The 24,464-nt window shown below is 39.8% G+C and overlaps 1 protein-coding gene across 1 annotated transcript in view; it reads left to right on the top strand.

Annotated features, from left to right (window-relative positions):
• NTNG1 (netrin G1) overlaps positions 1 to 23,637 on the top strand; it is a 198,836-nt gene extending 175,199 nt beyond the window's left edge. The window contains exon 7 of the mRNA XM_077824836.1: positions 23,411 to 23,637. Coding sequence (XP_077680962.1) covers positions 23,411 to 23,637 — 227 coding nt within the window. The remainder of the gene's footprint in view (positions 1 to 23,410) is intronic.
• Positions 23,638 to 24,464: the final 827 nt, after the last annotated feature.

Here is a 24,464-nt window from a genome sequence, read left to right as displayed (position 1 = left end):
GGGAGAGGAATTATTTAAACTCAGTACCAATGTGGACACAAGAACAAATGGATATAAACTGGCCACTAGGAAATTTAGATTAGAAATTAGACGAAGGTTTCTAACCATCAGAGGAGTGAAGTTTTGGAATAGCCTTCCGAGGGAAGTAGTGGGGGCAAAAGATCTATCTTGCTTTAAGATTAAACTCGATAAGTTTATGGAGGAGATGGTATGATGGGATAACATGGTTTTGGTAATTAAATATTCATGGTAAATAGGCCCAATGGCCTGTGATGGGTTTTAGATGGGGTAAGATCCAAGTTACCTGGGAAAGAATTTTCTGGGAAAGAATTTTCTGTAGTATCTGGCTGATGAATCTTGCCCATATGCTCAGGGTTTAGCTGATCGCCATATTTGGGGTCGGGAAGGAATTTTCCTCCAGGGCAGATTGGAAGAGGCCCTGGAGGTTTTTCGCCTTCCTCTGTAGCATGGGGCACGGGTCACTTGCTGGAGGATTCTCTGCTCCTTGAGGTCTTTAAACTACAATTTGAGGACTTCAATAGCACAGATATAGGTGTGAGGTTTTTTTTGTAGGAGTGGTGGGTGAAATTCTGTGGCCTGCGTTGTGCAGGAGGTCAGACTAGATGATCATAATGGTCCCTTCTGACCTAAATATCTATGAATCTATGAATCTAATGTTCCGGTGCATTGACTACTGACCTGGAATTGAACATACTAAAAGGATGTTGTCCTTAAGTATCCAGCAATTCCTTCCCCAGGCCAATTCTCTATAGATTTATACTGGACCCAATGCTGCGGTACCTGAACAGTTGATGAACCATATTACTTCCATTTTGGGCATTTTCTGAGAGACTTCTAACTTTTTCACCCATGTACAATATTTGTTATGAATACCAAAAATCTTCTCAAACTGAATACCTATTTTATTAAATCTGAGCTAAAGGATTTATTGCTTGGTGTCGGTAGATTAACTGCTTTATATATAAATGATCTCCTGAAAATAAATGAATAAAATAAATAAAATAAATTTTCTTCTTCTTTTATGGAATACAAGAGATTAACTTTCACATATCCTTATCTGATTCCCACCTCAATATATTTTCCCCAGAATCCCTATCTATCTAACCCAAACTACTTTAAAGACCTGATTCTGAAAACTTTTACTCATACAAGAAGTCTGTCTATCTTCAAACTCATTTGGCCCCCAATACCTGTAGCACCTTTAATTAATGCATCGTCACAACACTGCACTGAATTAGGCACATTAGTAGTCTCATTATCTTCAAGCTTTGCTGAAAGTTAAGCATGTGAGTGTTTTCGGGATCAAGGCCCAAGTGACTTGGCAAAGTCACACAGAAATTCAACCACAGAGCTGAGAACCAAAGGCATATCTCTTGAGTGCCAGTCCAGCATCTTCACCAAAAGTCTCGTAGATTTATAGATTTTAAGGTCAGAAGGGACTCTCCTCTCTCCCTGGTATTTATCCCTCTGATGTATTTATAGAGAGCAATCATATCTCCCCTCAGCCTTCTTTTGATTAGGCTAAACAAGCCAAGCTCTTTGAGTCTCCTCTCATAAGGTAGGTTTTCCATTCCTCTGATCATCAACATAGCCCTTTTTTGTACCTGTTCTAGTTTGAATTCTTCTTTCTAAAAGATGGGAGACCAGAACTGCACACAGTATTCCATATGAGGTCTCACCAGTGCCTTGTATAATGGTACTAACACTTCCCTATCTCTTCTGGAAATACCTCGTCTGGTGCATCCTAAGACTGCATTAGCCTTTTTCATAGCCGCATCACATTAACAGCTCATAGTCTTTTTATTGGTTGACCACAGGATGACTATCATTCCTCCCATGATTTCAGTGGAATTCCTCATCTAAGTAAGGACTACTCACATGAATAAAGATTTGCAGGCATCCATACAGCACATACAGGTGTTAAAATGTTCTGCAAGATATTAATAGTATTACCTCTTTTCATTTTCTTTCATCAATATGATTTCAAGATACACATCTGTTGATTACCAGTTATTGTTTTCTTACATTGGACCAAAGTTAGTGGCAGAATAACTAGAAGAGACTTCACTGGAAGCCAGATCCACGTTCATTACCATTATCTTCTCTTATAAAGAAAATAACTAAATCAAAAATAAAACCTTAACCTATGATCATGAGTGAGAAGGGGAAGATGAGATAGTGCCAGAAGTTACAGGATCTCTACAGAGAAAGGGAAGGAGATTGATTGATATGAACCTATCTATCAGTTACTGGAAATTGCTACTTTCTGAAGATCACTGAGGACACGTCTACACTACTGACTTATTTTGGTATAACTACATCACTCAGGGATGTGAAAAATCCACACCCCTGAGCAATATAGTTACACCCCACTGTAGACAGTGCTACTTCGGTGGGAAAGTTTCTCCCATCAACATATCTACCACCTCTCACAGAGGCGGATTAACTACAATGGTAGGAGAAGCTCTCCCATCGGCATCGGATCATCTTCACTAAAGTGCTACAGAGGCTGTGTCAATGCAGCATTTTAAGTGTCTGGAGCCCAGTAAAGGGTCTGCAGTGTTTAAAACATTGTGTCCAAAGCCATTTCTTGCTGTTTGATTACACATTGGACAGGTACATGTTTACAGATGCTATTCTTTCTTTCCAATGATTATCTGTGCTCTCTTGGTGGACCGAACTGCAGATGGTATTTCAGAGCAGCATGTTAACATTCACACAAATGCCTACCCACTGAACCTGGAAAAAGTGTTTAGATTTATATTTCTATTATTTTAATGATCATCCATTGAGTCATTTTGACAGTACCAGTTCTTTCCCACTTTTCAGACAAATATAAAACCCAACAGATTTTCCTGGTCTCCAAAGAACAGAAGCCACATCTTAATACTCATTTATGAGTGAATAAACTAAAATATTGATCTGCTCTGGGGTGCTTGAATGTAAACTGCAAACGTTGAGCTGGTGTTTCAAAGCTACAGAACATATACCCTGAAGCTGCAGCTAAGCTGAACTTCAGTACAGGGGACACAAAGGTGGTTTTAAGCCACATTTACTTTCCATTAGTTGGCCATCCTGTTCTTGGTCTGGTCCCTGCTTAAATTAGAGCAACTTTAAGACTTCTTTAATGGACCCACAGAGTCATTCCAGCAGTAGGGAATTGCCAGGGTATAACGGAGACTCACCCAACCACACCTCCCTTTATGTGTGGATCCTTCACTGACTAGTTATGCTGGCTTTAGGGCAGCTTTGGAAAGCAGTGCTGAGCAGCCCTAAGGGAAGCACTAGACCTATAATCTAAAGAGCTACAAGGCTCCCTGACATATGCTTACCAGTTTCAGTTTCATTTGCATTGACAGGCAACAACAAATATAAACAGCATCCTCATTAAAAGAAAACAAAAAAGCGTCCACAGCAGGGTGTACTGTTAACAAGACGCTGCCTCATAGTGTTCGCTGAATATTATACATGTTTTAAGAAGAATATGAATTTCCCTTTTAACCCAAAAGATCCTTGAAATGAGACTCTTACTTTGAAAAGTTTAGTTTTATTTCCAAGGGATGAAAAGAGCTTCAAGCTTTCTTTCAAGAACTAACTCTGAATTTGGACAATGAGGCAATAGACATTGAATTCTACAGTGAGGGCAGATGCAGATCACAGGGTCCCAAACTGCTTCCACTGGCTAACCTCCTACTGATTTCAAGCAGAATAGGGTTGTGCTCACAGTAGGATGTCAACCGGAGTCACTAGTGCAAGGAAATTCTTAAAGCACTAAAAATCAGTCCCACTGCATCAGTGCTATGCAACACACTGCAGTTCTGTGCCATCAGGCTTCAGTTCACAGGAACACATTCCACCCCGAGAGCTCCTTTACCAAGAGATTGTAATGCTGCACCACGTACAGTTGCTGTACATAATGGCTCAGATATTTCAAAATGCATCTGCCCAAGTTACACGTGCACAAACTCCCATTGGGTGCACAACCTCTTTCTGCATCCCTATATGCATATGGAAAACAAGGGCAGCATGTGTGCAGCAGAATTTGTGTATGTGCAAAGTTTGGAAAATATGGCCCGATATTTGCAGAAATATCACAGAAATAGGGCCACATATTGTGTGCAGACTGGTTACCATGTACTGGATCAGAACAGCCTCAGAGTCACTCTTACTCATGCAAGACTGCACTGGGGTGAAAACACAGCTAAGGATAAGTTAGGGCACCTCATTCTTTCCATGCCCCCTGTTCCCCTGTCTGGCAGCATGAGATATGCCTACAATGCAGTGGGAGGTACAATTCCCAGCCTGGGTAGACAAACTCACACTAGCTCTGCTCAAGATAGCGTGCTAGAAAACAGTGTGAATGTTGCAGCTGGGTGGCAGCTCAATCTAGCCACATAAATCCAAGCCTGCCCAAGCCCCTCAGAGTGCAAGTTCACACTGAACTGCTGCCCCTACTCACACACTGCTATTTTTAGCACACTGGCTTGAGCAGAGCTAGTGGGAGTCTGTCTACCTGTGCTTGGAATCACACCTTTCAGCTCCAGCATAGAGACACCCATGGAGACTCAGTAGTGTAAGGACCCATTGTCAACTCTACACCACTGGAGGATCATGATTGTGTTGTAGATACGAAACTTTACCACTGAACAGTATGTATGTTATCCCAATGTGCCAGCCAAGATATGTGACACACTTTTCCTACCTCCCCATTTTCCCCCTGCCCCTCTGGCTCCGGTTTAAATTCCTTCATTCCAATTTCAGATCTATCCCCCCTTCCTCTCTCTCTCTCTCTCTCTCCAACAGGCTGCTGCTAGGCTGTATGTTCTTCAGAAAGCCACCATCCCAGTCAAATCTACCACATTCCCGCATTGGATCTTGGGGTATGATTTTGATAAGGAACAGACTTTGAGGCTCAGCTTAGGCATTGCTACTGAACCCACTGGAGGGAGGTCACACACTGGAGCAGGTGGTGGTGCTACTTCCTTGAGAGAGGGTAAACAGGGAGGCTGGCTGTACGAGTGGAAAAGGAACGTCACTGGGTGGAGCGGATAGGCTGGCTGGCTGGCTGGCTGAGGAGGAAGCATGATCCAAATATTAACAATTTTATTTCCAACTATTGTATGTGAGAGAGAGGAAGCTAAAAAGATGTGGCTATTTATTTATTTTTCAGAGAGAGTATTTTTGGGACAAGTACAACATTCTTGTAGCAATGCTCAGATGTGAATCTTCCTTACCTAAGTTAAGATAAAGCAGACATAGGAGTTTGTAGTGTTACTACGTGTATCCCTCCTGAAATGTGAGGAAGCTATTAACCTAATACTTTGCCACAATATGGAAAGAAGACAAGGCATTAATGTTGTATCTATGGTATTACAAGTAGTTTAGGGAGAAAATATTATGAGTATTTTAGTTCTCATTTAAAGCTCTTTAGTTGGAGGTATAAGAAAAAATCCTCAATATCACACATTTAGAAGGTGGGAGTGGGAGACATTTCCAATACAACAATTAGTCATTTTCATCATAACATCTAGGGTATTGGTGCAGTGTTTTAAACATTAAATCATTCATCTTTTTTCCTTCAACATATATCGAATAGCAGTTGAAAATATTCTTATTTTTGTCTGTTAACTAGATTAATGGGGATGATATAATTGTCTCACTGTTCTCCAACTCTTTGACACCCAATGACAATCGTCTAAAATTAGGAACTGCCAGGCTAGGAAAAAAATAATGAAAATAAAATGTACATTTCTAACAGTGAGGATAATTAACCATTGGAACAATTTACCAAGGGTCATGGTGGATTTTCCATAACTGACCATTTTAAAATCAAGACTAGATGATTTTCTAAAAGATATGCTCTAGGAATTATTTTGGGGAAGTTCTGTGGTCTGTTCTTTTATAAGAGGGCAGATCACAGTAGTCTTTTCTGGCTTTGAAATCTATCAAAAGCACCAATAATTGGTAACATTTTAAATGGAGCTCCTCAAAGCTTTCCCAAATTGCAGCACAGCAAAAACTGACCTGTCAGTGTTCTGTCAGCAAATCTGTAAACTAAGAGCACTAGTGAAACTGACAAGAACCAGGTCAACATAGCCCTTCTGCTGTATTAGCAGCTTGTGTATAGCATCCTACATAATGATATTGTATCAAAATACACTTCGCTTATATATCTACCTATTTGTATGTATGCAGCAACCTTATAAATTTAACTGTGATCCCATCTGTAAATTGCTTTGAAAATACAAATAAATAGTATTTTTGAAGAAAGGGATAAAGTAGACTAGATATAAGTTAATAAAGTTGTTATACAAGGTCTGTGCTTTGATATAGACTTCTTTTACATATTTATGCTGAATAATACTCAGATTATGAGAAAGTAGAAAATATTGGGCTAAGACATTGACTACCATGATCTCATTTGGGACATCTTCACACCATACTGGAAAAGAGAGGTTAGTATGACCACAGAGGATCATGTTGGAATGCATCCAACATATCTTTTGCCTCTAGTGACTTCTCCTAGTGAGGCTAAGCACACAAAGCTCCCTAGAGCAATCTTGCATGTAACAACAAATGCTGCTGATAAAAGTTATCCCAAAGTGGCTAATAGCTTTAATTATTTGATGCATTACTTCATTATTTCTCATTTTTTTCATTGAATGTTAAACTACAGATGGTTAAGATATCCTGTCACTATTCTGGTAAAAGACAGTATGGAATAATACATCCACCCAAATTAGACTCTATTTACAGTATATTGTGTCAGCATCCAGAAGAAGTTGTTCACAGCAGAAGTGGTACAATTAAACTAAAAACCACCCTTCAACTTTCCTTTTCCTTAAAAATCTGTTTATAGGTAAATTTAATGGGCTAGATCCTCAACTAATTTAGATCAGTGTACATCACTCATGTACCAGCTCATGAGCTTGCCCAATAGATTTAGCAAAGAAAGTGGTTTCCTTTATTTTGAGGGAGAGACTACAGTATAATTAATTCTCATTCTTAATGCTCTGTTTCACTGTAATATTACAAAAAGAAAGGTTAGGTAATATTTTAACACAGAGAAGGCTAAAATGCAGCCCAAGGTCAAAAACAGACAGTGGAAGTTGTATAGTGTCCTTGTTATGTTAAATATGGAGAGGCTGAAGCTCTGATTGCCCATGTCAAGCAAAAACATTGCATGCTAGATCCTGTAGTTGCAAAAACCTGTAACCATTTGCAAATGCTTTAAATGGGCAAGATTTGGATACTCCTCTTTTCACATTGTACTTTACACTTATGTGGCATTTGTCATCTGAGAATCTCAAAATTACTTTGCAAAGATTAATTAACCCTTCCAACACACCTGTCTGTTAGGCAGTGTGATCCAGTGAAGAAGACAACAGACTGCAAGTCTCAAGACTGGGTTCTTTACCTTGTTTTCCTACTGACATTAGGAAAGTAATGTAACTTTCCTCTGTCTCAGCTTCCCCACTGTGAGGGGATAAGTGAGGATAATAATTCCTATTCACCTTTGAAAAGGATTTTCAGACCTACTGGAGAAGTATTATCATCCCTGTTCCACCAGTGGTTAAACGGAAGCACTGAGAAGAGTCTTATCCAAGATCACACCATGAATCAATGATAGAACCAGGAATAGAATGTCTGAGTCCTGGTATCTTTGCTCTAACCAAGAGATTGCTCTTCCTTCCATTTCAGCATATTCCTGTTTTACAGGGAACAAATACAATGTAATTACTAATGTAAAACGTGTAACTATTAATGATCTGGCAATGGGATTTTGGTCTTCTGTACCAGAACATTATCTTCACACTTCTGACACAGACAGGCAATCAACAGAAACATGTCATTAGCCATGTATCTGGTCATTATAATGTAGCAGATTATGATTCACCCCTGTAAAATATAGTGATAAATGTTTAAAATAATTGAAAACCTGTTTCCTTTCATTAGGTTATACGGCCCTTTCCCATTATAACAGCTTAGCTGTTCATGAGCCTGTAGCTAAAGATCTATGGATGTTTCCATTATACACCCTTATTATATGTGATTTATAATTTGACCATAAAGACTCATTTCCAGCTCAGAATTTTTTTGCTACTAATTTTCAAAACAATTAGTTCAGTTGCTTTTAAGCTAAAGAAACATTAAAAAGTGAAGGTTTGCCAACAACAGATGATTTTTTGCTCACGTATAACTAAAGAATGCCAATGATTAAAATTTTAGATGGGCATGAAAAATCCCAGAAAAAAAATGTAAATCCAAGGGATTTTGGCTTTAAAAACTGGCTAGTGAAATGTGCAATCATTATTTTCAAAGAAATTTCATAAGCATTTTTGCTATGCACAGCATGTGTCCTCAACAAAAATTTACGTTACAGACCTGACTTTTTCCTTTGGAGGCATTCTAAGCACTTATTAAAATGTGTCTTTTTCTTAACAAAAAATGCATACATAGTTAAACCAGAACTATTCTAGCCTCTCAGGCAACAATACAGGTTTAAAATGTGTATTAGTTTGATATACATTCTTCATGTTTATTAAATACATAATAAGCATGCTTAAAAATCCATGAATACGTGTGTCTCAAACCAGAAGGGGGCAGAAAAAGCCCACTGCTGTTAAATAGCATTAAGAGGTGGGCCTGATCCTACACTTCTCTCTGCACAAATCTCATTGAAGTTATCTCTAGTCTATACTAGAGACCTTATAGTAGCACAGCTGTACCGATGCAACTGCACCGCTATAAGATCTCCCAGGTAGCCACTCTATGCTGATCGGAGAGAGCTCTCCCGTCCACATAATTAAATCACTCCTAACGAGCAGTAGTAATTGCGTCAGCGGGAGAAGCTCTCCCGCCAACATAGCACCGAGTACACTACCACTCACGCTGGTGGAACGTATGTTGCTCAGGGGGGGTGCTTTTTTCACCCCTGTGAGCAACATTAGTTTTGCCGACATAAATGGCAATTTAGACATGCCCTTAGTTGAAGCTTTATCTACAAAGCACTGTAGGTTGAGGCCCATGAATGTTTTAAAGTAAACTAGAAGAATGCCAAGGCATGCAAAAGCAGGGCCCAGATTCTACCTTCAAACTGACATTTCGTAACTTTTTATTGGCAAATGCATTCTGGACCAGGGCCGTCCTTAGGCATACAAAGAGAAGAGCTCTCCCCTATCCCCCAGATCCTCCCACTCACTGGCGGCCCTGCTGGTCAACTCCTCCCCTTCCCTCCCAGTGCCTCCTCCACAGCATGCAGGAGCCGCTGGCAGGGAGGGGGAGAAGCAGGGATAGGACGTGCTTGGGGGAGGGGGTGGGAAGAGGTAGGGCAGGTACGGGAAGAGGCAAGGTGTGGCTGTGACCTTGGGGCAAGGGGTGAAGTGGGAGCGGGGAGTGGGGCAGAGCAGGGGCAGGAAGAGGCAGGGCAGGGTGGGGGCTTGGAGGAAGGGGTGGAGTGGTAGCAGTCCTGGGGCAGAGGGGGAGGGTCGAGCACTCCCCCGGGTAGAGAGGAAGTCAGCACCTATGCCTCCAGCCACAAAGCAGTTCAATGGCATGGGTAGTCTAGCAGGCTAAGCTCAGGAACGACATCAAGGAGATTCTGAGGAACATTCTAATCCTGGCACTGACACAAACGCAGTGAGGAAGGTGAGGTAGAGAGAGAAAAGTTAAATGACTTTCCCAATGTCAGTAGCAAAGCAAGGTGAAGAACCCAGGTCTTGAGACTATAGTCTTAAAGTCAATTCAACCTTTCAGTCTTTTTACTCCCTTGCCCAAACCACAACTATGTCTGTTTTAAGAGTGCTCATGGCAGTGGAAGAGAGTCTCACCTTTCCCTACTCTTCAGTCAGTCTCCTGTCTCATGCCCTCCTCCATCCTCACCTGTCAAAGATATAGCTGTATGTAAGAAACTGAGAATGCGACCCAGCCATGCTGCTAGTGCTCGGCCCATATCCACACGAGTGTACTGCACCTGTGCAGCTAGGCCTTTTGGTGTTTGTTTCATCTTCTATGTCTGTGTTCAGTTGCCCTACATACTAGCTGCCACGGCTGATAGTTCCTTCAGATTTTACCAATGGCAGCAAAACTAAAAAACTGCAGAGTTAATTGTTTCATTCTTTGTCAAGGAAGGAAACAACAGATCCTTTAGGGCAGTGATTCTCAACCTTTTTGGGCTCAGGACCCATTTGTAAATGGGTATGGCCTGTCATGACCCAGTAAATAGTCTGAGGATGGAGGCCATTGGGTGGTTTTGGTTGAGTCCTGCCCAGCACTTACTCCACCGTGGCAGCTCCTGAGCTGTGGGGCTGGCTGGGCTTGGCTCTCGGCTCTGGGTGTTGCAACCTCCAGGACTGCAGCACCACTCAGATTTGTCCCACCCCGTGACTGGACCAAATTTGTGTGAGTGGAGTCATGATCTGGCTCATGGGGTTGCAATGCCACTCACTCAGATTTGGCCTAATGAACTCCCATCATCATCATGGCTGGGCCTAATCTCAGTGGTGCTGGGACCCCTGGACCAAGGAGGTGAGCCCAGGCAGCCGTGTGCAACAGGACCTGCCACGCAACCCTTTGAAACATTTTGCTGACTCAATTTTGAGTCCCAACCACGGATTGAGAAACTCTGCTTTAGAGGAGGCTCTTCTTACCCTCTGACTTTCATGCTTCCTACATAATACAAATCTTTCTCCTACAAGAAGATGGAAATAATGACACTGCTACCACATACAACTGTAATTGCTAAGTTGCCGCTAAAAAGAGGAAAACACCACAGAATCCTGGCCTAGCAACATTACAGTGTTTCTAGGAGCTGAATATCTTTTAACTGTATTCCCATGCTTTATTTGTAATAAAGTGGTGCCGGGGCTTAAGCAACTTCTTTATGTTCATAACTTATGTGACAAGCCCAGAGGTGCCAGGTCTATAAACTGCCAAACCTAGAGGTGCTGGGGCTCAGCCCAAGCACAAATTAAGCACTGCTGTATTTAGATATTATTTAAGGGTGGGATTTTCAAGAGCACTTAATTGACTCATAAGCACAAGTTTCACTGACTTTCAGTAAGACTTATGCCCTAAGTCACTTGGTGCTTTTGAAAATTCCACTCAAAAAACCAGAAAGGTGATATTAAACATTTATAAACTGATATAAACTATTTACACCTTGTAATCTTCGGGGAAATAAGAGATTCCTTCTTACAAAAGGTGGTACAGAAAGACACTGTAAGCCATGGCTATTAAAGCTAAGAAATACTATTCTTCATACATATATGTATCATAAGTAACCAGGAGCAGTGCAAGCGTGACCATTTCAGTAAGGTATTTAAGCACATACCTAACTTTAAGCATATAAGGAGCCCCACTGATTCCCAGAGGAACTATTCATGTGCTTGAAGTTAGGCACGGGCTTCAGTACTTTGCTAAATCAGAGCCCAGATGAGCCCTTCCATGTGTCTATCAATGACCTAAACCCAGTAAAGTAATATTTTTGGAAGTGTTAGCAACTAATAATGAAGAAACAGAATCTGAAGAGTTTGTAATACAAACTAAACTTATTTTCCAGAGACTGTTTGGAGACTGGAGACTTGTGACAGACCAAAGAGAATAAAAAGTACATAGAAGATATAACATCTAACAAAAATTAACAAGCTTTGCACATTCAAAATATATTAATTGCATGCATGGGGCAAAACAAAGATTGAAACAACTTTGTTTTCATGATAGGGTCAAAACAATAGCTGGTGTCACTCAGACTTCACAGACTTATACCTAAGCCCTGCTACAGCCTCTTTGTGCTCCAGATAAACAGCCATATGGGATTCCCAGTTTAGAGGGAATCTCTGAGTAGCTTAAAGCTGGCACACCCACTCCTTTCCCAGTCTTCATCATCATGGGTGAGATAGGAGAAAGAAGGGACATGACCACAATACTGCACTCTGGGATGTCCTGGTTATCCATTTGTCCCGTTTGAGCTGCGGCATTGTTTAGAGCAGTCCTGAAGATGCTTTAAATTACACTATGGGCCACATTGGCTGTTTGTGGTTCTTCCACCTCTGTTGCACTCATATTGGACTCATTGAATGGTGAATCCAAATGCATAATTGGATTTTTGTTGAAGCAAAGCTATCTACCTCTTCCACAGACTTACAGCTGTAGGAATGGTCATCGACCTCCACATAAATCCAGACGGATACAACTATGGCTTTGATTCTTATTTTTCAAAATAACGTATTGACCAAAGCAAAATATTTTTTTCCTTTCAATGAGGCACGTAAATGTGTCTGTTTTAGAGCTCTGAAAGAGTAATACACAGGTTATTATAGCAGCTTTAAGAACTTTATTACAAAATGACAGGGATCCACATATAATCAAAACAATAAATAGCATGGATGCAGCTGAGGGTTTTTCCTCCCCTTAGGAACCTTCTAGCTGAAAATACTTGATCAGAGCCAACTCAGAGAATCATACAGCTCCGTTACCCATTTCCTTAAACCAAAAGAGATAGGAGGGCTCTGTCCTCCCCTGAACAACAGTAATTCTTAGATGAGTAATCTTGGATTTATTTTCAATGTCATCCATTTTGGAAAGCAATCTCTTGTTATTTCCTGCCAGGCCTGTTACAACATCTCTATCATGTGGAACTGTAGATTCCAGAATTTCAGTTAACTGTTCCACTCAGTGAAGAGGAAGTCCGGAAAATCCTTGCACTGTAGTTTTGATAGATTGTATGGATCTTTTCTAATTGTCCAACCAGGGGTTTTAGAGAGAATGGAGACACAGACAGTACTCATGGAAAAGAATAAGCCATCATCTTTGCTGACCCTACACCACAATTGGAAAAAAAATCCACCTTTTCTCTCCAGAGGATTTTGTTCTTACAGGAATGGGACATAATGTGTCAAATTTACCCACATGGATGCCAGGGAGTGCAATTTACACCTGTGCTGAGGGGCAGGTAGGTAATCACCCAGTGCACCATCATCCTGGGACCACGGGAGAAAGGGTAACTTTGAAAAGTAGCTGTGGGTGTACAGGTGCTCCACTGGCTAGGCTAAGAAGCTATGAATGCTAGCTGTACATGCCTGTTTTTGAAACTGTGCTGGCTGGCTCCAGTCCCCTCCTCTCTGTAATGCTGCCTCCCTTCTTCTGTCTAACTTGCAGCCAAGAGTTTGCCTGAAGCCTGGTCAAAGACAGTGTGACTAGGGAGTGAATAGGGTCCAGTGACATCGAAAGTTGTGCTAGGGAATAATCTATAAACCGATTGCCAGAGATCAGTGGCGCTACAATAGAACAGCAATAAACAAACAATAAAAACAGCCTACGCTGCAGGCCACACTTTCATGTACCCTGGCAATGTTCTTAAATCGGTAAATAAGACAGCTTCAACTCAATGGAGCGTCCAGCAGGAATATCTAAGACAGGTGCTATCAGTTTTCACATGCCACTCTCATCTGCTTAGTATTCATTTTCTTAGATTTGTTTCTAATGCAATGTAATTAGTCAGGATATTGTTTCATATTTGCACCAGAGACCATCTTCTACAGTTTGTCATCTTATGGCCATTATCTTGATGTTGTAAGATTGTCTCCATAGGCTTCCACTTATGAACACTGATTATTTCTGTCTTGACTTTGGAATGTTGCCTCGATGGATTTGCACAGAAATGGTTTTGTTTTCATGTTATCAAATCACCTACCTTGACTTGATTTGACATGGTCATAAGGGAGTTTTAGTGATATTATGGCCACTGCAGCAAACGGCGAATTAGCGTCACTAAAAATATATATAATTATGAATAGTTACTGTTGTGCAAGAGCAGTAGCTATTTTTCGTATTTTATCTCTGCTTAAACCCCCTAAGAAAGCCTAATCAACATTTAGAATTACTATGCTCAATATATATATATATATATGGCATCAGAAAAATTAAAACATAAAAAAACACTTAATCCAAAACTAGATCCAAGTTACATCTTTGGTTTTTTCCTATTTTGTAAAAATCCTTAAAGTCAAGAACCCTAAATCGGTTTTCTGCCTTAAATAATTTCAGATAGATCAGATATTAAACCCTCAAAATTCCAAGTTTATCAAATTAGCTGTAGCTAAAGCAACATTAAGCGGAGTCATGACTAAGGACTATCATGGTAACTTCGGAAGTGATAAACACAACAATGGTCACTCTCAAAAAGTAGGCAAGTTTATCCTAGTTATGATGGCCCGGGTTTTCAAAGGATTCCCTGTACTTTCCTATGGCCTGAATCCTGCAATTGACTCCATTCAGGCAGAGTCTTGTTTAAATCAATGGCACTCTGCATAGGCAGAGGGGTCAAACTACACACAACACATTGTAGGACTGGGTCTATACTTGTTATACAGAACACCTAGGAAATATTACAGATACCAAGGTAATCATACTAAGTTATATACAATAATTTGGTAAGTTTTTAAATGTAGGTCTTAATATGTGATTTGCTGGGAAAAAATTAAAACCTTTTAGCTAAATCTGTAAAGGTATTTCTCATGGCCCTCTTAAACTAGTATCATTCAAAATTCTGCTTCTGCCCCATGCCTGCAGAGGCTCACTTGGAAGATGAGAGAGAGAGAGAGAGTGTGTTTATAATATAGAGACACAGAGTTTCTTTTTGGTTGATTTCTCCTTTCTCCATGTTCCCAAACCACCAATTTATTGACTTAAGTGAACACATTTTTATAGAAGAATGCTTGTAACAGAGTCTTTACAGTAACTCTAGTTTCTCACTGATCTGCATTTGGCAGTAAAGTTAAACCTCTTATATTGAGCTTTGATACAGTGACATTGTTATGCCAAAGGGAAATAAATGTCCCTAATTTTTTCACTGCATGTAAATGTGCTATTTGCAGTTCCACACAAGAGCCAATCACTCTTTCTATATGTGGACAAACACACACACACACATTCTGAAGCTGTCTGTGAACACCTTTACTTAAATCTGGGTTCCATTGTACTGTTCCTCTTCTACTTGGTATGGTTTAACAGAACAATCAGTCTGGATGTATCAGCATACTGAAAACATATCTTAAACTAAACTATTTAAATTTCTGCAGAGATGATGTTAAATATCATTCTCAACCAATGAACATGGAACAAATATGAACAACCTTGCAAGTGGGATTCATATTTCCCAGCCCAGTGGACATGCATGCTGTCAAAGTATGCACCAGGCATGAAATCCTAGGCCAACTGAAGTCAGTTGCAACCTTCCAGTGGATCCAGGATTTCACTCTTGGACTGTTGGGGAATGGTGTAGCTAACTCACCATACATAGGGCCTGATCCATAGCCTATTGAAGTAAAAACCATTAAAACTGACTAAGATATGTCCTACAGTGTAGTCAGGGCTGTCAATCCATCCACTCTTGAAAGGTGATACTCATATATTTACTCTGCCATGCTTTTAACTTCTACAACTCACTCATCACATGCATTTAGAGCAGTGTTTCCCAAACTTGGGACGCCGCTTGTTCAGGGAAAGCCCCTGGTGGGCCGGGCTGGTTTGTTTACCTGCTGCATCTGCAAGTTCAGCTGATCACGGCTCCTACTGGCCACGGTTTGCCGCTCCAGGCCAATGGGGGCTGTGGAAAGCGGCGTGGGCCGAGGGACGTATCAGCCGCCACTTCCCGCAGCCCTCATTCTCCGGGCACAGAGAACCGCAGCCAGTGGGAGTTGCGATCAGCCGAACCTCCGGACGCGGCAGGTAAACAAACCGGCCCGGCCCACCAGGGGCTTTCCCTGAACAAGCGGCATCCCAAGTTTGGGAAATGCTGATTTAAAGGATTAACAATACCTGTACTCCAGCTCCCAAGAAAACTGTCAGGGGAGCGTGGAAAAGTGGAGAAATAATTTAGGGAGGTAGAAGTAGGAAGGGATTGTGGAAGGAACGCTGTAATAGAGAGGGGACAGAGTGAGAGAAGATACTGAAAAAAATACAAATACGCAAGAGACAGCTCAAAAAAGAAAAATATCTTGTAAGAAAGAGAGGGGGCTGAAGAGAAAATGTGAACTGAAAAATTTCAAAAGGATGAAAAAATCTAAAAAAATAAGGAAAAACTGCAGAGCCCTAAAGATGAATCAGGATATAGAAGGAACAAAGGGAAGAGAAAAAGAAAAAAATGAGACATATAACTAGCTCTATGTTATCAAAAGTTTGCTTTCCATAACCTTTTTACTTTGTCATTTAATGGTCCTTTTAATGTTTCTAGTGCACACACACAAAAAATGTGAAGATTGTCCTAATTTTGGATGAGGAGAGGCAACTCCCCCTTTTCCGGACTCAAACCTTGTTATCACCTTCATTTTCCTTTTCAAAAACTGACAGTTCTCTCTCATATCTACGTTTCTGACCCACCTGCCTATCCTTTTTGGCATTACGATGCTATTTTAAGTAAGCTGTATATAGCAAAAGTAGAAGAAAGTGTCCCAGAAAAAGGAGGGGAACCCATTTACTTCCCTGAACTGACCTTCAAACAGAATGTAAGGGTACAAAGAGCTCATAATTGGATCCTGCGGTCCCCATTTGAAAGAAACAATAATTTTGTATATAATTTTCCTCTAAGTTGTAGTCACATCATCTATATAGTTGCTTCATAACTAACAGCAGTCCTGATCAAATCTATTTGTTTTTTTTTAATTGCAAATGCCTGAGAGTTAAGCTTTAAACAAACTGAGAAATTCCTCCATGCATTATTCATACGTGAATATTTAAGAATACAGTATGAATTCAATAAAACTTATCAATTATCCTCTCCTGATAATTAACAATAATGCAAAATCAATATGTTTGATTAGGTGTCCAACTAAACTGTATGAAACATTATTGTACCATCTGCCATTTGAACTGCCTGACCTGGTTGGAAGAACAGGGCTGGCTTTAAAAAAAAAATGCAATTTTAATTACACGGGAATTACAAAACAAATGATTTCTTGTGAATATTTTGTGACTTACAGCAAAGCATCTTTTCAGTATTTATGGAGGTCATAACCTACAAAAGTTTTCAGTATTTTATTAATGATCACTTTGGAAAAGTTGCCTAGTTTTAACTCAGAGAATAATTCACTGAGTTAACTGCAGTGTCTTTTCCCTAGGTAGGCAAATCTTGAAAACTTTGTCCAATTTTGCAGGTGGCCTTCATCCATCTAGTGCAGTGATCTGAGAATAGCATAATCAGAAGACTGTAGTCTACATACTAATTGCTGAGACCAGATGGGTGAATGCATTGGGCCAATTGCTGTTGGTGAAAGAGAAAAGCTTTTTGAGCTCCACAGAGCTTTTCTTCAGATCTCACCCACTTTGTCTCTCTAATATCTTGGGACCAACATGGCTACAACACCACAGCAAAATACTAATTTCTGAGTCACCAAAAGCAGCTTTAAATATGCAGGTCATTTCCTCAGAAGGCAGAAACCATGGAGACCCTGCTGAGAGGGAGTAATCAATACCCCTGAATGCTGCAGAGATCTCCTGCAGAGATCTTCACAGCGCTGATGTGAAGGGTTATTATTTATTTGTATTACAGTAGTGGTTACAGGCACCAATTGAGATTGGTGCCTCATTTTGCTAGGTGCTATATATACATATAAGGTAAGAATCCCTGACCTGAAGAATTTACCATGTAAATAGACAAAGCAGTCCAAAAAAAAGAAAAAGAAAAAAAAAAGAGTATTATCCCCATTGTATAGATGAGGAACTAATATGCATAGATATTGAGTGACTTGTCCAAGATCATACAGGGCATCTGAAGTTGAGTCAGAAATTATACCCATATCTCCAAAGGGTCATCCCAGGGTGTTAACCACAAAACTTCCCTTCCTCCCCAATTCAGGATGGGATAGGGATTTGACAAGTGGACTTCTGTATTGTGTGGATTCACTGGGCAAAAAATCCCATGTAAGATGAGCAAAAGCACACCACATATCCAGTACCCCTCCCCGTAGAATCCATGCTGCTCAGGCCATCTCATTCCTTGTTACATATTAGACTAGACACTTGTGCCTTAAGATGGATATACTAGCAGTATATGATCCCATAAATAGTCCTGCAGAGAAAAAAGTCCCTTTTCTTCTCTTACATCTTGAGAGCATTTGCTCTGTGGTGGGAAACAAGCTTGCTTTTTGCAGGGGAGGGAGGAGGGAGATGTAGGGAGACAGAGAAAAAACAGGTTTCAGAGTAACAGCCGTGTTAGTCTGTATTCGCAAAAAGAAAAGGAGTACTTGTGGCACCTTAGAGACTAACCAGTTTATTTGAGCATGAGCTTTCGTGAGCTACAGCTGTAGCTCACGAAAGCTCATGCTCAAATAAACTGGTTAGTCTCTAAGGTGCCACAAGTACTCCTTTTCTTTTTAGAGAAAAAACAAACCTTTTTGCCTTTTGGAGGTTGTTTTCTGAATGTGATTAATCATGAGTTCCACATAAAAATCTCTTGGCTCACTGTGTTCTTTAGAAACCAAACAACATCTGCAAGTTTTAGAAGTTATATTGAGATGTTTCAGGATCATCAAGTTTTGAGCTTTAGATGTCAAGTATAAATCACATTTTGAAAAGTCATCTGTGAATGCTTAGTGTATACAGTAGAACCTCAGAGATATGAACACCAGAGATACAGACTGACTGTCAACTGGACACAATGGGGAACTGGAAGAAAGTGACCAGACAGCAGCGGAGACAAAAAAACCCCAAACACTGTACTGTACTGTGCCTGTACTGCATCTTAAAGATAGGCACAACTGGACTGCCTGTTCCCACACCCACATCTACTCACCACAGCAGGGGGCAGTCACAGGTAGGAGGTATCAGAGTAACAGCCGTGTTAGTCTGTGTTTGCAAAAAGAAAAGGAGTACTTGTGGCACCTTAGAGACTAACCAATTTATTTGAGCATGAGTTTTCGTGAGGTAGGAGGTAGTGAATGCCGTTTTCCCCTCTCCCTCCCCCGGCTGCGAGGGGGACAAGCTGGGAAATAAATTTCCTGAGCTGCTGCTGAAACCTGGCCTGGAGTTTAAGCTGCTGAAGCCCAAGCTGCTGGAGCCTGTGCTCCTGCCTGCACACTGCGCTCTGGAGAAGCAGCTCAGTTTTAAAGGGCCACAGCCTGCACCACGCAGCCACTGACACTGCAGTGCCCCCAGGGTGCCTCACTCACCACCCTTGCAGCCGGGGGCTAGAACGAGCTGCCTGTCCCCACCTCCACTCGCCAGGCAGCCCATGCAGAGCTGCGAGCCCTGCTCTGAGTAGTCCGCCCAGTCCCATAAAGCATGTTCAGAGTTACAAACATTTCAGAGTTACGAACAACCTCCATTTCCCCAGGTGTCCGTAACTCTGAGGTTCTACTGTATCGAAGCTGCCTAAAATGACTCATTTTAATGTTTTTTTACACACTGCACCATGTCTCCAACACTAAAAGCAAATAACTAATCTTTTAAGGGCAATGGAGTTGTGTCTGATTACTCCAGCAGTGAATTTGTTTCCTGATTTACAGTTCTGGGTAAGCATATAAGCTTGGTGGGATCATCTTCGTCCTATGTGGGAGCACTAGCAAAAAATCCACCACAGTTTGACAGAATCGGCAGCCCAGCAGATATCTGCCAGGTTATTACTGAGGTACCTTTGTTTTGATACTTGGAAGAAAAAATAAAAAGGAAAATCCATTGCTCAGGCAAAGCTTGGACTCTGGACTCTGAAAGCCATACATAGTTATATTCAAGACGTTCCATATAGTCCTTTTCTCACCACAGGAGTGACTGCAGACCTCTTACTAAGGCGTGGCTTATCTGAATGATGTCAATAAATAGAAGCAAAAGATGGTACCACAAACTCTGAAAATAACCACCACCAATTTAAAGTAGCTGGATGGGTACTTTGTGGATCTTATTCCTAGCCTAATACATACAATTGTTTCCACCTTGACATTTCTTTAATAGAAACAAGAACAAATAGAGCCTTGTTCATTTCACAGTGTTGGGAGGGGGATGTTAAATTTTTATTATTGTTTATCATTGGGTTTGTTTGATAGAGAGCAAGTACATAATAATACAAGTGTCAGGGTAAACTCTCCTGGCAAAATATTGCATTTAACATTTAAAACATAGTAGACTGGAAAATCTCTTAATTTTTTTCCTAACTATAACTAACGTATCTGCCCTTCTCTTGGTTTTTGCATCATGCTGACTAGGCTTAGTTAAATGAGCAACTTTGGTCACAATTCAAGTACAGATTCATAGCTTTGTGCAACTTATGTGCTGGAAACATTATCAGAAGTTAATGCAGGTCCTAAGTCAATAAAATAGTAGCAACATATATAACAGTCATTTGAATGTAGATGCGGCTTGTCATTTTCAAAGCCATTTGCAAACAATGCATCTTTCCTTCCAACACCGCTGTGATGTAGGTTAGGGTATTAGAGCTGACTGGAAAATTAAAACAAATATAAAATTAACAGAAACCAGCATGAAAACTTTCACAACTGTTTGCCCCCATCCTCCAAAGCAATCCTACTTATTATCTATGTATTACAGATGAGAAAATTAAGAAAAATGAAATGACTTGCCAAGTTCATAAGAGAAGTCACGGACATTACAAGAATTAGAAACTCAGAATTACTAACTCCTAGTACTTTGCTCAGGTCATTAGACTATGCCTTTGTCTACCTTCATTAGCCTTTTTATGTGGTCTTTGTGAGTACACAAAAAAGCATTGACATTGAAACTTTTTATGCAGCATTTGATGACTTAAGGCAACATTAGATATAATGAGAGATATTGGGCCTAATTGTGAAAAGCATCCTATGTGATGTTGCATCCGCAATTTTGTAAGTGCAAATTATTGTGGGGATATTTTAAAGCAGTTAGATTTCTAAGTGCTTCATTGTGTCTGTAGATCAGATAGAGTTAGCAGTGAATGTACTGTGGAATGCTACCACAATAATTCACACCCAGAAAACTAGGGGCAAAAGATCAGAGACTATCTTAAAAATCAGAGTGTCTGTCAAAAAAAAACTTTTTTAATAGAAAACGTAGGCAAATAAACTTGTTTAATTGGCTACTTGGAAAAGGCAAAGGTGTTGGTATATACCTAATTTGGATTCAAAACCAAACATTAAGAAAAAAAGATCTCATCTTCTATGTAAAAAGGGTATTTAATTAACTATTGATTTCTACTCAATTATTCTAAGGCCAACAATGATTAATATTGATGGAATAGATATTTCCCCACCACTGTTGCCCAAATCAAAGGAAATGTTAGAGGCTTGTTACATTAGAATAAGCAAAGGCCAGCAGCTTTATCTTTAAATAAAACAGTACTTTTTATTTGATCTTTGCTATTGCTATGATTGTTAACACTACATAAATTGTATTATTATATATAAACATTTTTGGTTTTCATTATAACAGACATAACCAAATATTCAATTTTACTTTGAATGTTGAAAAATTTAGTTTACCATTCTGGATTTGGTACTATTGTATGCAGTATTTATTTTGTTGTTTATTATTCCTGTTAGTTTATATTCATCATGTAAAAATAGCCCAATGTACTATACTAAAGAACACTGAAATGCAGACATACAGTCTTCCTCTTCATGATATCTTGAATATTCTGCATTAGTTGAACTTTAATAATCAGTTGAGACACTTACTGAACAGAAATTATAGATGCTTTGCAATGTTATATCAATTGGTTGAAAAGAAAGAATAATTGAGAAAGGTGTCAAGTGAGAAACACTTGGGTAGATGTTGCCTTTTAGTTATTTTCATATTATTACATGCTGGATAGGAAGCACACCAACATCAGCATTTGACTCCTTTGTATGCACCGAATTAGAAAGTGATTATATGTGAGAAAGGACATTTAAGTGTGAAAACAACTCTTGGTGTTTGGGATGGTTGGACTTTTTTGTTGTTGTTTTGGTTCAAGGGGATGGTGTTAAGAGGGGAGTAGATAAAAAATAACTTGTTTTTTGACAAATCAAAATCATTTTTAGAAACACTTTGGGCCAGACCTGTGTAAAGCTGATGTAAATCACCACATAGCCTTGGTAAACCTATGACAGAGAGCTTTACCAAATAACATTTGAGAATCTGGGCCACCTGTTTGGATTTCAGCTATCATGGTATTTTTACATTTAAAAAAGTGAAGCATTTATAAATCTATGAATGTAAAGAACAATTAGCATATCTCACAGCGGAAAGACTGAGAATAATTTGTTTTTCTATCTTGCCTCCTTTAGTGTGTTCCCTGGATATTACATGCTTAAGCAATATATAACATTGTTCCAAATCCTGGAGGCTTTACCCTAGATCCAATCATGCTTTCCTTTACTCAGGGCAAATTCCTAATGATTGCATGGGAATTATGCCCAAATTAGAAGTGCAGGATCAGTCCCTTTGTCCTCTTTAATGTAAAACTAAAATAAACCAATATCTGCTCTAGGAATTATTTGGAGGAAGCTCTATGGTCTGTATTATATAGGAGGTCAGACTTAGTGATCACAATGGTCCCTTCTGGCTTTTGAATCTGAAAATATTCTATTAAAATGGGAATATAATCTATAGCATATTCTACTCTATAATATAATCTAGAATTTACAGTGAGACAATAGCACGGTATGCCTGTACACACCCTTATAGGGGAATGTTTCAATCCAGTTTTGTTTAATTAATGGAAAGAAAAAGCCTAGTGACCGTTCCTCGCTATCTTCAGTAGATATCTTAGGTATTTCTAAAGTGTCTATCACCCTGGTACCTAAGCACCATACACAAGTAAGAAGAAATATGTAGGTCTGTAATGAAAATGGTGCCCTTTCTCTCTCTTCTCACATTGACATGGTGTGTGAATTTAAACTAACATCATTTAACACCCATAGAGCATGCTGACTTTCCCATGCCATATCCCCTACTGCTTTTTGTTGAGCTTCCAGAACATTAATACATAAAAGTCACTCAGTATCATGGGCAGTTCTGTTTCTCATACAGTTCTATTCATTTCACCTCATCGTGTTGCATTTTTAATTGCCATTAATGTTTTTCAAGAGCTCTGGGATGTTAGCATACACACTGGCCTTTCAAATATGGCACTTCACAAAGCATTCCAGTTCAATAAATAATAATAAAGGCACTGACAAACAGCTGGTAGTAAGTAACTTCGTATTCAGTTGTCTGAAATGGAAGATAATATTCTCTCAGATTACAGCAAAAAAATTATGGGAAAATAGCTAAATGAGAAAAAAAGTAAACTGCATTTGTTTGGAAACTGGAATCACATATCTATTTACATCTCTAAGGCGAGAAAAAAAATTAAGTTCAAAGCTTTCTGTAACAAATGAACTTAAGCTTATTCTGCTCTTCTATTTTTCCCCTTGTCCTGCAGCAAATGTATGTGACAAAGAACTACTGCAATGCCAGAATGGAGGAACATGCCTCAAAAACATGCGATGCCAGTGCCCTCCAGCCTACACTGGCATTTTGTGTGAGAAGCTGAAGTGTGAAAGGGATCCAGGAGGCTGCAGCCAAAACTCCGGCAATGTGGCAGTATCACATGGCCCTCTATTACCGCTGACTGCTCTACTAGGAGTAACTGGGCTTTTCATATTCTAGGCTCCGTCTGGTTGATGGCATCGCGTTCAGACTGCTTCAGAAGGAATGTGCCACAAAAAGCAAAACAAAACCCAAGCATTTGCTACTAAAATTTAAAAAAGAAAAAGAATAAAACCACATATAAACTAAGAAGGCCCAACTGAACTAAGCCATATTAATCAATTGTGGACTGCACTCTGAGTCAAAAGACTGTTAATTTCTGACTCAAGACAAGTTGGCAGCTGCCAAGTCTATTACTACAAACAACGCCAGCTGCGAAGAGTACAAAGGATTGAAAAGGCTTTGACAAGTCCCCAAAATGGAAAATAAAAAACATTTGCCACTTTGATATGGTGCGCTACTGTACCTCTGCCCAGTGTGTGGACCAACCAAATAGAGGCATTCTTTGCTGTCAGTGCATTGTGGGTATAAGGAAATCTGTTAAAGCTGCCATATTGGCCTGCTTCAGTCCCTAAATCCCTTCCAACCTGTGCTTTAGTGAACATTGCTCTGTAACCCTTGTTGGTTGAAAGGTTTCTTTGTCTGATGTTAGTGATGCACATGTGTAACAGCCCCCCTCAATAAAACTCAAAGACAGTCATATCCTTGTATATTTTAGCAGCACCGCATCAGTAAGATGCTGTGTTCATCTACTGTACAAGAGTGGCTATAGGACAAAAAGTGTATCTATCCTTTTGTATTCAAATGAAGTTATTTTTCTTGAAATAATGTACAATGTAGATTTTTTGTATTATTGACAATTTGTGTTACCAGACAATTTATTAATGTATTTAATTGTAATCAGATAAGAAAATTACTACTTTTTATTTAATCTTTCTTTTTTTTTC

Source organism: Eretmochelys imbricata, chromosome 8, assembly GCF_965152235.1.
Source record: "Eretmochelys imbricata isolate rEreImb1 chromosome 8, rEreImb1.hap1, whole genome shotgun sequence".
NCBI lineage: Eukaryota > Metazoa > Chordata > Testudines > Cheloniidae > Eretmochelys > Eretmochelys imbricata.
The sequence above is the reverse complement of the archived record's forward strand: the minus strand, read 5'-3'. Positions and strand labels throughout refer to the sequence as shown.